The sequence below is a fragment of the Dermacentor albipictus genome, chromosome 7, assembly GCF_038994185.2.
Source record: "Dermacentor albipictus isolate Rhodes 1998 colony chromosome 7, USDA_Dalb.pri_finalv2, whole genome shotgun sequence".
NCBI lineage: Eukaryota > Metazoa > Arthropoda > Arachnida > Ixodida > Ixodidae > Dermacentor > Dermacentor albipictus.
In genome coordinates, this window is record NC_091827.1 from 83354469 (window position 1) to 83367731 (window position 13263).

At 46.2% G+C, this 13263-nt stretch overlaps 1 protein-coding gene across 1 annotated transcript in view; it reads right to left on the minus strand.

Moving 5' to 3' along the window:
- Window positions 1–11661, minus strand: part of LOC135908654 (glucoside xylosyltransferase 1-like) — a 62465-nt gene extending 50804 nt beyond the window's left edge. The window contains exon 1 of the mRNA XM_065440503.2: window positions 11479–11661. Coding sequence (XP_065296575.1) covers window positions 11479–11556 — 78 coding nt within the window. The 5' untranslated portion in view covers window positions 11557–11661. The remainder of the gene's footprint in view (window positions 1–11478) is intronic.
- Between the last annotated feature and the right edge of the window lie 1602 nt (window positions 11662–13263).

The following is a 13263-nucleotide window of genomic DNA, read 5'->3' on the forward strand; positions in this document are numbered from 1 at the left end:
AGTTTCTGAGCCCCACTTCACAATCCTGCGGAATGGCCGTGAAGACACAGTTCTTATCGCAAGAATCACACCGGCTCCCCTTATCAAAAGCTCCGTCTAGCCACCTTGTCCGCAGGAGGGGGGGGGGGGGCATCTGTGGCAAACTTTATTTCTTCTTATGGCGTGTCGCTGGTTTTAGACATGAGTGAGCAGTGGGGTACGGCGTAAGAGATGAGCAAGAGAGAGACAGAGGAAAGGGGAAAGGCAGGGAGACCCGGTTTGCTACCCTAGGCAGGGGAGAGAGGGGAGGGGGAGATAAAGTGACAGCAAAGTAGAGATAAACAAAGAAAGGAGCATATACATACAATCACAGTTGGTCACTGTCACCGCATACTGTCACAGTAGAGCAGAGTAGCTAGTTGCAGCACTATAAACATCTGTTCAGGCTGCAGCCACTTGTTCAATTCTGCTGCCTTTAAAAACTGCAACACTGCCCTCGTCGCCCTCTGCTGCGATGGCTTGTGATGGTGGCATTTTAAAATGAGTTCCTCTCTTAGAGGTCTTCGGTCAAAGCGCACTATCGCGAATGCGATCGATCGTCTCTGTAAATTATAGCGAGGACAGTCACAGAGAAGGTGTTGAAGAGTCTCCTCGTTACCACAGTCATCACACGAAGCGTCGTCGGCCCATCCGATTCGAAAAGCAAAAGGCTTGGTAAAGGCCAGCCTTAGCTATATACGACAAAGCAGAGTGGATTCGCGCCAGCAGATTCCAGCTGGAAAGCAAAATGCGTGGAGAGGAGTCTAGGCTGTGCAGCTGGTTGTTTTGAAAACTTCCTGCGTTCCAAAATGAGAACGCGATATCATGGCTGAACATTCGAAGTTTTCTAGCGGCATCTGTCCTTGATAATAGTATCGGCTCTTCTTCGCCCCCTTGAAGAGCCGACTGAGCAGCGTCATTGGCGTGTTCGTTCCCTACGATGACGCAGTGACTTGGAATCCACTGAAATGTCACCTGCTGTCCATTTTCAGTCAAGGTATGGATTAGTACTCTAATCTTGAATATTAGAGTTTCGTGTGGTCCGCGCCGCAGGGCTGATAGCAAAGACTGCAGTGCTGCCTTCGAATCACTGAATACTGACCATCTTCATGGTTGTTCTTGGCTGGCGAAACGAAGTGCAGCGCGAAGAGCTGCAAGTTTCGCAGCCATCGGTGTCGTTGGTAGACATGTCTTGAAACTGATGCTGGTCTTTCATTGGGAAAACCGCAGCTACAGAGGAACACTGGAGAATTGCCGATCCATCAGTATAAATATGTACGTCGTCGGAGTACCTCTTGTGAGAAAGGAGCATCGTTAGTTGTTTAAGAACAGGTGATGACAGCTCAGATTTTTTCCTGATTCCTGGAACTGTGAGGTGCAGTGCAGGTCGAGCCAAACACCATGGATGAATGGATGGCTTAGTTGCGGGGGTGAAGCCTGATGGAAGGCATGTGTAATAATCTGAAATCGTATTACAAAATGATGCCTGCGGCCTTTCTGACGGTAGTGTTGCCAGATGGTGGGAACGGGCACGGGCAACGTGCCTAAATTTCACTCTCAACACTTCCACCGCAATTTGTGTTTGTATGTGTTGCTCCCGGGCGATCGCAATAGTCGCGGCTGTCGATGTGCATTTTGGCAAACCAAGACAAACCCTGACAGCCCGAGCTTGAATAGCCTGCAGAGCACGAAGATTTGTTTGGCAAGTGTTGGTCACTACGGGCATCTGTAGTGACCAACACTATATCTGTAGTGACGGTCACTACGGGCAACTGCATCTCAAGAAGCCCAAAAAAGGAGCCCTGCACAATTCCAACATTGCATGCACTGACATTCCCCAAGTATTTCCGCCCAGAAACTTGAAAAGCTTCGAGATTGCTGTCAGACTCTGTTTCAAGTAGGTCACGTGAGGGCTCCATGACATCTCTGTAAAGGATTATGCCAAGACATTTGTGAGTCTTCTCATAAGAGTTTATCTGGCCATTTATTGTGAGGCCGTAGGGTGTCATTGGCTTGCTAATAAATGCCGTCAGTGCACATTTGTCGCACGCGATTTCAAGATCTTAGTTGCGGGTTTATAAAGCTGTTAGAGAAGGAGCTTTTTGAAGTCTGGCGCGTATCTGAGGACGTGTCACACCTGAAGTCTACATACATAGGTCGTCTGCATACGTTGATATCTTGATCGCTGCTGGCAGATGATCAACGAGATCAATGAGTGTGTGGTTGAATAGGATAGGGCTCAGTACACCGCCTTGAGGAACACCTTGGTAGGTGTAGTGCCGTGAGGTTTTACCATCGCCGGTACACACAAAGAACGGCCTCATAAAACGGTAATGTGAAATCCACTGGAAAACTCCACCCCCTAGGCCAACCATCTCAAGAGCATCGAAGATAGCATCTTGACATACGTTATTGTGTGTCTCCTTGACATCCAAGAACAATGCTGCAGATAAGCTTTTCCGTGACTTTTGATGCTGGACATACGGAGCGAGATCAACAACACTGTCTACTAATGAGTGATCTCGACGAAAACCAGCCATGCAATTAGGTAACATGTTGTAGTGTTCCAGGTACCACTCCAAGCGGACAAGGATAATCGCTTCCATTATCTTTTCCACACAGCTGACCAGCGCTATTGGGCGGTATGAGGTGAATTCAAGTGGGGATTTGCCTTGCTTCAGGAGAGGGACCAAGCTGCTTGTCTTTCCATTCTTCGGGAACCATGTCATCTTGCCAAGATACGTTGTATAGCTGTAGCAGTTCTCTCCGTGCGCCATCACTCAGGTTGATCAAGGCGTAGTAGGATATTCCATCTGGTCCCGCGGATGAAGAACGCCTGCACAGAGCAAGAGCCGCCTCTTCTAGTTCCTTCATTATGAAAGGAAGAACCATGCGGCAGTCACGTAAAACAGGGACGTGACTGGGGGCTGGAAAGCCTGGACCGGTTGCTTTGGCCAGCGATCCTTTCACAAAAGTCTTCTTCAACATCAGGATCCAGTCGCCTCTGGAAGAGCAGCAGCACTTTGAATGGGAAGCGTTGTTCAAAGACGGAACGTAGACCACGTATGGTTCTGCAGATGTGGGAAGTGGCTTTCGGGGGTCAAGTGACTGGCAAAACGTTGTCCAATGCGGGGATGCCAATCTATCCATGCGACGTTGAATTTTATTTTGTAGTTGTCTGGCTGTCCTAAAGCCTTTGATAGATTTTGTACGCCGGTAACGCCTCTCCGCACGTCGACAAAGTGCACGAAGTCGCTCCAACCCTATATCCAATTCCGTGTGCTTCAACGAAACCGTTACCGGCGCCTCGCATTGCAGACTTGGTTGTTTCATCTAATCCCGAGGACAAGCCCTCTCGACAAGCATCTTCCATTGTGGAAGTAAAACTAGTCCAGCCAATTAAGCGAAAGGTGTTCCGAGGAAGGACCTGGACATGACGAGGTGCATAGGAATGTGATCACTCCCGTGTGTCTCGATACCCGAAAACCATTAAACACATCTTGTGAAAGAGCTGGAGACGAAAGCTAGGTCAAGACAGCTGCCATAATTCACGTCTCGTATAAACGTGGGGCTGTCATCATGCAGGAGTGAAAGGCCGTGGCTGCAGGCGAAGTTTGCAAGTCTTTGCCCTCTTGCATTTCTCCTTGCGCTTCCCCATGCCGTATGGTGCGCATTAAAATCTCTGATGATGAAATATAGAGCCGGACACATCGACAAGAGGTTTGTTGATCTTTTCGGATCAAAAATACTTGAAGGCGATATATAAATGCCTACACGTGTAAACATGAGTTTGCCCTTTTTAGCTGTTAGGCAACCATATTGATTGATATCATGACAGGCGGAATCGGCTGGCGAACATGGGTCAGAGTTCTCGACGAATAAAAACGATGACTTTGCCGCGTGCATCAGTTGTTGCGGATATCACAACTTCGTATTCGGACACGTTAGGCTCATATACGACAATGGTTAGGAACACATCAGTATATATATATATATATATATATATATATGTGTGTGTGTATATATATATATATATATACATAGTTATATATATATATATATATATATATATATATATATATATATATATATATATATATATATATACAGACGACAATCTTAAAGGCATGATTTTAGACATCGTGCGCTCCACTGGATGATTGACGCTGCCTTGATTTCCCCTCGAAAGGATGGGCGATGTTTGGCCTTGTCCCATGTCTCTATTCGAGAGACTCAAGCACTGGGCTTACGGCGTCGAGTACTTTCAGTGCACTTCAAACAGATGTAGTTTCTAGGTTCGACAGGATCACTGGAATGGCATCTATGAGGGGACGCAGCATTGAAATGACTTGACTATCTGCTTTGGGCGTATCATCAGAGGCAGGAGTAGACTCCCGAGTGGGCTTGACGATCTGTGGTTCTGTGGGAAGTTGCTGGCTCGGAAGCGCAGGCCATTCTTCATCAGACAGATTCCTTTCAGCTGATTTTCTTGTGCTCTTCAGCCCCTTTTTTGCATGATTGGAGAATGTGGGTGCTACAATGGAAGGGCCCCTCTCCTTACGCGTCTTTGCCTTTTTTGAGGAGGTTCCATGACGCGAATGCCGATGCCGGATCGTTTAGCAGCCTCCCTGTGTGTCGAATTGCCCCGAACCATTTGCTTGAGAACAGTGACCTTTTTCTTGACGCAAGGGCAGTTCTTAGACGAGGCAGCATGGCAGCATAGCAGTTGCAGCGCTTTAGGACAGTAGCCCAGCATGTGTCCTCCACGTGAGGTTCAGCACACCGGGGACAGTAACGAGTTTAGACAGACCCCCTTGACATGTCCAAGGCTAAAGCACTGACGGCATTGAAGAGGCTTTTGTACGAAAGGCCGAAGAGGGTGTCGAAAGTGACCGACTTTGACGTGAGATAGTAGGCAATCTCCTTTGAAAATCAATTTGACGCAGCGCGAAGTTCCAAGGCGGCTCACACGCGCGATGACAGCACCCTCACTTGCTGGTTTGATGAGGATAGGCAAGTCTGCATTGGGAATGGCGACATCAATGTCATAAATTACACCTGCTGTGGATGCATCATTCATAGGGATATAGGAGCGCACTTTGATGCGCCCTAGCTCCGAGATATGCTTCAGAGATATGCGAGCGCACTCTCGTTGGAAACATCGATTGCGAGGACATTTTTGCGTGTATTTATCCGAATTTCCTTAATGTCGTTCGGCACGACCCCTTCCAAGAAAACAGATAGTTCTTGCCTGTTCAGTAATCTAAGGTTACTTTAGGGTTCCTCGGGTGCGAACAAGATGGCGTGAGGCCAGCGTTCAGGCGTTGAAACAGAGTCACCGCGCTCGCTTGCGTTGATGTATTCGCGTTGACAGTCCTCCTTTTGGCCCTCTTTCTGCAGACAGTGATGAAGGTATCATCCCATGAGTCTTCATCCTAGACGGAGTACAGCTCAGTGTCATCGGTGTCACTGAGCACCCTTCTCTTCCTCGTGAAGGATAGCCTTGATGGCCTCTGGCCAGGAGGGCCTCTGGAAGGCTCCACTTCCATGGCCAGAAGACCGGGAGCCGAGGCACCAGGAAATTCCGAAGATTTCGCCAGAAACCAGAGAACACAGATAGAAGCGTTCTACTAAGAAGACACTTCGTTTTTTTGAAGACGAATCCCCCTGCTCTTTATTAACTGTGGCTAGTGGTTCCACACCCTTTTTCATTCATACTACTCAACGTATTCATGGAGGGGCTTGGTGGATTCTTGGCCGAAACGCCACCTCGATCAGCAACAAACGCATTGGTAGCGGTGCTAGTAAGAAGGCCATCCTCAATGTCTGTGTTAGGCTGACCGGAGAACGCGGCTCCGGGAGGCACGACCTTCGCAAGATCGAGGTGAACTGCGGACGGAAGAGCGAGTTCTGCGAATCCGGTATCAGCAGAGCTTCTCTCCGTGGCTCATGGAGACGCAACCGTCGCCGTAATGGCGTGAAGTTTTGAATGACTCGTGGGAAATTGAAGGATGAGAAGCAGAAGGCATTTCCATGGTATGGGATCGGCGGGCGTTAGAACGTAGCTCCAGTAGATATGACCTTCGCAAGCTCGAGGTAGGGTGAATGTTAGAGCGACTACTTTATGCCGGACAAAGCGGACAGAGTTCTATCGCACCTTTGACTTTGGACCGGGCGCGAGGTCAATACAGGTGAAGTTGTTGCCAGTTCTCAGAATAGTATGGATATCACAGTGTTAAGCAAAGAGGTGATGCTGCTTTAGGCAGCGGAGCTCGTTATGGATAATAATCATCAGTAGAGGAAGCCGATTGAGGAAGTGGGTTTCGATGAGGATAGACAAGCTCACGGATGCCTGGGAAGATATATGTCGCGAGCAGAAAAAAAATGGAGGAAGAGAAAAGGAGGCGCGATGAATTTGAGCTTGCGAAACTAAGACTGGACCAAGCTTAATTAGCGCGTAGGGCGGATTCGGCGCCGCCACGAACGGCAAGCATGGAAATGAGGAGTTTCCTTCAGCCGTACGAAACCGGCCATGACATTCGTCTCTACCTCATTAATTTTGAATGACCTTGCGAGAGGCGATCATTTCATCAGGACGCATGGCCTGAGCTGTTGCTTGAGTTCCTGCGGGGCGAAGCCTCGCAAGTCGTAGCATGATTGAGCGCAGCCGAGGTATGCGTTTACATTTCCGTGAAGTGAAGCTTGCTCGCAAAATACAGGTTCTTAGCAGAGCAAGTTCGAGGAGCTTTCGAGAGCAAAGACAGCAGCCTAATGAAAGCTTTGTTGAGTTTGTGTGTCACCTGGAGGATAATATTGCAGATTGGGTGAGTTGAACAGGGGCGGAAAACGTGAGCCAACCGGGAGATTGAATCTCCTTAGAGAGGTTCGACGAGACCCTGACGAATAACGTGCGCCTTTCGGTCAAGGACAGGCAAGATGGTGTGTCTCTAGGGAGTGCAGCACAGCTGGCCGATGAGTATGTGGCAAGTCGTGGCTTCAAGCCACAGCGCAGTAGCGCACAATACGATCAAAAGCCTCCCCCACGGCCACAATCTTGCCCTGTGGGGCGCAAACCGCAAAGAAATACAAAAGAAGAGCCAGCTCAAAAGAAGTAGTTCAGCCGGAGGAGGAAATCTTTCCTATTTCCGCGACACAAATTCTGGAGGAAGGTCAGGCGCTGTGTTACGACGCTAAGCACAGTGCAAGGAAAAAGGAAGAAACAGCCAGCTCCGGAGACGTAGCTCAGCCGGAGGGGGACATCTTGCCAATTTCCCCGATGGAAATTCACGAAGAGGGTCAGGCTGAGGAGCCACCAACTGGAAAACATGCACTCGCAAATACGTACCACAAAGTGTGCTCAGAGAAAGAGGCGTCAGAAATTCAGGAAATCGGCAGAGGAGGCAACGCGGCCGAATATATCAAAAACCACTAAACCATGTGGGGAACGCAGGGAAAAAGTTTGAAAGGCGCGTTTACTGTTTCGAGTCAGTGCGCCTCCGAGCCGCCTGACGTGAAAGAAAAGAAAGCGCCGTTCGACGCCGAGAAGGGTAAAGGCCCATGGGGGCAATTATGTTTCCCCTCCTTGAGTTCTTTGCGAGGTGTAACCTGTATGACACGGGAAAGCGCGATGGTAGGGTGACGCGAAATGGTCATGCCAGACAGCGATTTCATAGTTCAATGCCCAGAAGGCATGTCAGGGGTCTGTAACGAAGGGAATGGCCTACGTGACCTTTGTATTCCCTGGTTGACATGGTTGACAAGATGTTTCAGACCGCACCCCCTTTGCGTACGGCTTAAAGAGATGACGGAACCGTCGGTTATTCGGAATGAATAACGACGATCAAGCTTTGCAGACACAACAGTTTCTTTGTTTCTTTAATTTTAGAGTTAGGTTAAATGTTGAGAGATCTCCGAGAGTAGATACCGTTTCGATAAGTAAGTTTTGAGCTTTCTTTAGATTGTTTTAGAAGATCGTTGATATTCTGAAAGAGATGGCTTGGGCGCACATAGATTTTTGAAACTTTGTTTTCTTAATAGGTAGTTCTTTCTTTAAGCAGATAGGCTTCAATTTTTTTTTTTTTGTAAGATACGCTGGCAACGCCATGTCTTGCAAGAAGAGTGTAGTGTCGTGCTTGAGTATCAGTTCACTTTTGGAAAGGCTCGTCAGAGTGTCTCTTGAAAGCAAAACACGCTGTTTAGAGGAGCCATTGTTAAACCTATTAAGGCCCAAGAAAAGAATAGAATTTACATTTTGTTGATTTTAAGTGTCAGACGATCTTTTCACACTGTAAATACATTGTGAAAGTTTTTTGAAGGGCGCTTTATTCTTCAAAACGTTACGATAGTGTACTTTATAAAGTACGCTGGCTCTTTATGGAAGCGAAACCTACTATAGGTTACGATATGTATATGCGACATCTTGGAGCTTCGAAAAGCAAAAAGGCTTGCAGCGAAGAGGCAAACTAAATTTTGCGCGTGCCTGTGTAACCTTCTGGCAATTCAAAATTAGCATTTTAGTAAAAAGTAACAAGCTGTGCTATTGTTTTTATAGGCGCGCACAGCGCAAATATGTTATTGATGCAGGTCTAGACGCGATAATTGGTGATGAATACATTCATTCAAAACTAAAGCAACCAGCATTGGGTTCAGGGGTAATTGACACGCTCAAGAGACTGGTAACAGCTCCTCCAATGACAATCGGTTGTAGCATTACAATCCTGTTGTATGATTTCTAGGTGTCATTTTCGCTGGAATTTCATGTCATATGAAGAGGTGGGGTCTTCATCTGGGTCATCAATCTTGGCTGCCCTTGGTTAGTTATCCGAGTTACCTTTTAAATATTATTCATATGATGTGCTAATCGTTTCTATTTACACTATATTACTCTAACACTTCTCGCTGTTATATTCACTCAGATGACAAGAGCATCATCACTTTTGTCGGCAGCAAGAAAGGAACCAGGAGGAAAAATAGCAATGTTGATGTAATTCTACATGCATTTCTTTCCTGCAACAGTCTCTGCAGTTCCTGTAGCCAGCAAACAAATATTTTGACTAAATAAAAGTAAAAAAATACCATCGTGTGTGGTTCGAGATCAAGTACACCCCTCTAGCATACACATATAGGCCCACGTACTTTACAAAGTACACCTGCATTCATGTTCTTGCGACGGTATAAATATGTATTGTGTATGGAATATCTTGAGTTCATCGTTTACACCCTTCTTTTCTAAAGCTTATCCGAAAACATCGGCTTTGAGAAGCATATGCAATGCTTGACAAAAAAATAAAGAAACAGCAATTAGAGCAGCACTTGCTATGTTCAGTATTTTTCAAGTTTAGCAATGAATACATTGTACACGTCTTGCAGCTGACAAAAACTACAATGCGGTCGTCTACGCTGGACCCTTCTGAGCAATGTGGCGTACCAAGAAACACTGTGTGTTTTGTCTTTAATTATTTACAAATAAAAATGGTACTGTACTTTTGAAGGTACGCTGGGCGCTAATGGGTGAACCGCACAATTTAGAAAGTGCTTGTACTGTTCATTTAAGTCGCGTCTCGCACGTTTAGTCATAAGCCGACAGCGTTTTGAGTAACGCTTGGAGCGTGCGTGGTAATGTTTACAAATGAGGTAGAATCTTCGGGTAGTTTCGAGCGCCTATTTTACGCAACTTTTTAAAATTATTTCTTTAGTGCGGGTCCTTTGTGTACAAGAGAAAGAAAATGTTAGTGCGTGAGTAGCACGAAAGCCAAAATTTGCAGAGCAATACTTGAAATATGTGAATTGTGTTGAGAGGGAAGCTTTGTCTACGCGACCTGTGCTTGTCTCGCCAGACTTACAGAGAATTCATTCTCTAGTGTGGCGCCAGCAACCCTAGTCTAGGTGTCGTCCTGGCCCAGCTTAACAAACGCGGTGAAGAGCATTCCGTGATGTACCTCCGTCGAAAATGGACACCATGATAAGAGGCGTCTAGCACCTCAGAGAAAGGATGCTTGTGCATAGCATGGGCTCTTCGAAACCTAAGATGCTGTATTCAACGAATTTCAAGGTCGAGAACGATCATGCGGAGGCTTATTTAGCATCATTAGAGGTGTAGTGCGGTATGCGGTATCCCGCCCATGCGGTATCCCGCCCTTGATGCGATATCATGGGCGGGATATCGAGACGGATTCGACGATTGTGATTGGCCGGGATAAAGTCTTCAGATTCCCCAGTCGAGTCGCCTGGGAAAGACAGTGACATTAAAAACGGAGACCTTTAGCGCAAATGGAGTGCTGCTGACGTGTGCTGATGTGAATTCAGACAGTAAATATGCTCCTGCATAGAACGGGCTTCTACTTTTGGATCCATTGTAACTAATGTAAAATAAACCCCTCTTCCTTCATTCCTGCTACCAGACGTATTCGTAGATGGGCTTGGTGGATTGCTAGCCTAACCGCCACCTCGCAACGAAGCTCAAAGCTCAGCAACAGCTCAAAACAAGCATCCAAGCCATCAATAAATCATTGCATATCCCCCTCAACAGTAGTAGTGGTGGTGTTGCAAGAGCTTCGCTTGACAGCCTGTTTCGCAGGGCCGGGTTGTCGAGTCTGTTGACCATTACTGTCGACCATTAGATCGGTAATATACACGCTTGCAATGTATCCAAATAAATTAAAACTGCAAGCATGGGCAGAATATAACAGCATATTAGGAGGACTTCGGTAGTCGTCTGGATCATAACTTATTTGTTCTTACTTAGTGCATTGAAATAAACTGACATGAAAGGAGATCATCATATGTGGCTTTTTAGATATTTTAGGACAGCGTGCCAAGTTTAACCGGAACATTTCGGAAGGAGAAGGCTGAGGCAACGACTGTATACGACTTTTGAGGGAGATTTACCTGAAAATACCGTTTGCCTTGAATGGGAAAGGATGACGCTAAAGTTGACATCTCCAAAGGACTCATACAAGGGTGGCCTTTAACTCCTATATTGTTTATGATGCACACGTCAAGGGTGAAAAGGGCGCTATAAGAAATAAATATCGGGTTTCAAGTTGGATGCAAACAGGCGGGCACGATAATTGAGAAGCAGCTTGCTGGTTTGTCTTCTGTGGACGACGTTCTGTTGCTTGCTAACAGGCGAAGTGATATACAACGTCTGGCTGATATCTGTGGCCAGTAAGGTGACAATTTACGATTGAAATTTAGCGTTAGAAGTGAAGCTTTTGGTATTCAATGAAAATAGGGAACAGAAAGGGACAATACAGGGTCATAAAATGCCTCGGGAATGAAGTAACAAATGCATTGGAGTATGGATAAACGAGGGCCATAGATACATATAAACACAAGAAAACGTCTCTACAACCAAACGGGAAGAGAAAGGCGGATGCAATGAAACATATCACTATGGGGATCCAATAGATATGAGGTGCTCCCGGGTATGCAGAAAAGTGTAATGGTTCCAGCACTTACATTCAGAAATGCGGTTGCTTGCTTGAAGTCAGACGGGCATTGAGAACTCGATAGCAACGAAAGGAGAACGCCTCGCATTCGACACTCACGGGCGTACTACAGACGAAGCCCTACAGGGTGATATGGACTGGCCATGTTATGAAGTGAGGGAAGCTGTGAGCGAAATTGATCTCAAAGAACGACTTGGGAATACGAGAGAATGTAAATGAGTTGAGAGAGGGTTTAGGTATTTGTAGAAAAAAAATAAATAGTTCGGCAGAGACAGTTAAGACAGCTGCAGCTGTTTTCTATTCTAGGCGAGATATGTTCGATCAACCTTTTCGCCTTGTGGCCTTTCTGCCGATTGGGCGATCGGATTCCGCCCACCTGTGCTCATCCAGACGGCTGCGACGCGACGTGCGAAATGTCGCAGGCACTAGGCGCAGCTTTTGTCGGCAAGAACCGTGGAGTCGAACCTCGCAGGCTCGGGTTCGAAATTTTTGCAGCAAAGCTTTGGCGTTTTTTCTTCGCTGCTTTTACGTTGTTTTGACGTTCCGATTTTTGCGTGTCGACTCCGTGCGCGCTCTCAAATCCACGGACACAGTGTTCGCAAGGATTACGACGATTGTGTGGTTATGCGCAGAGAATTCTTCCGCAACAAATTTAAACTGCACCATCATCGTTTTTTTTCCTTACTTTGTTGTTCTATCTATTTTCTTTTGGTAAAGTGTTCCAGGTTTCGGTAACTTGATTTATTTCATTACGCTGAGATGATACTCTGGTCCAAGCACAAGTTCATTCGTGACAAAAGCACCACTAAAACTAACAACAGTAAAAAGACGTACTATAGAAAAAAAACTGTTCTTGAAGAAAAACTAACTCCACCAGATTGACAACGCCTGCTTCCACGTGGAAATTTAATAACTGGTTGCGTGTAGAAGACGACACACGAAAAGAGTATATTCACAAACACGCATCATTTTGCGAGTGTAATTATAGTTTGAATCTCCGTGTTTCTCTTTATTGTTGGAACTATGCCTATGGCAGAACTTAGCCTGGAGGAAGATTCCTTGCAGATTGTGTTACTTGAAAGACTACCTGACTCATTTTTCCACATAACAGGGAGGAATAAAAGATACGCTCTAGTTTTTTATAAACGAGAGAAAAAAAGCGCAGAAAGAGAAGAAGTTTAAAAAAGCTGAGCTCTATCAAGAGGCGTCGCCCGTTTAAGAAAAAAAAAGAATAAATGGGAAATAAAAGCTACCAGTAATGATGCATGTGTCGAAGAAAATCGATAGATAGAAAATAGAATGAGGAAATATTGTCACGTGGTAGTGACGGTGAAGAAAGAAGCAGTACGGTGGAATACAAAACTAGGTTTTATTGGGCGAACCTGTGCCCACAAAACAGGCTACACTTATAGCACAACGAAAGCGGCGAACACGCTCGGCGATCGTCGAAAATCTGATCAGCGGGTCAAGCGCGTCGGCTTTTATACAGCAATCATCGAATGTTCCAGATTAAACGTTGGGACCCGCATGCCTTCTAAAATGTTCTACACCATTCGTGTCAAGCGATGAAATCAGATAACACAACGTTCGGCGACAACAGACAGCGGATAGAAGCATCGATAACTTTCCAGAAACTTCGGACACATGCAGGCGCGTCCCGCGCTGTGCGATAACATTTGTTAGGCGACAATACTTGTCGCCCGATAAAGACAAGTACACGTGTCAATACCCCCCTCTTAAAAAGCATCGACCCGATGCTGCAAACAAACGAAAGTAATAAGTAAGCACTCATAGC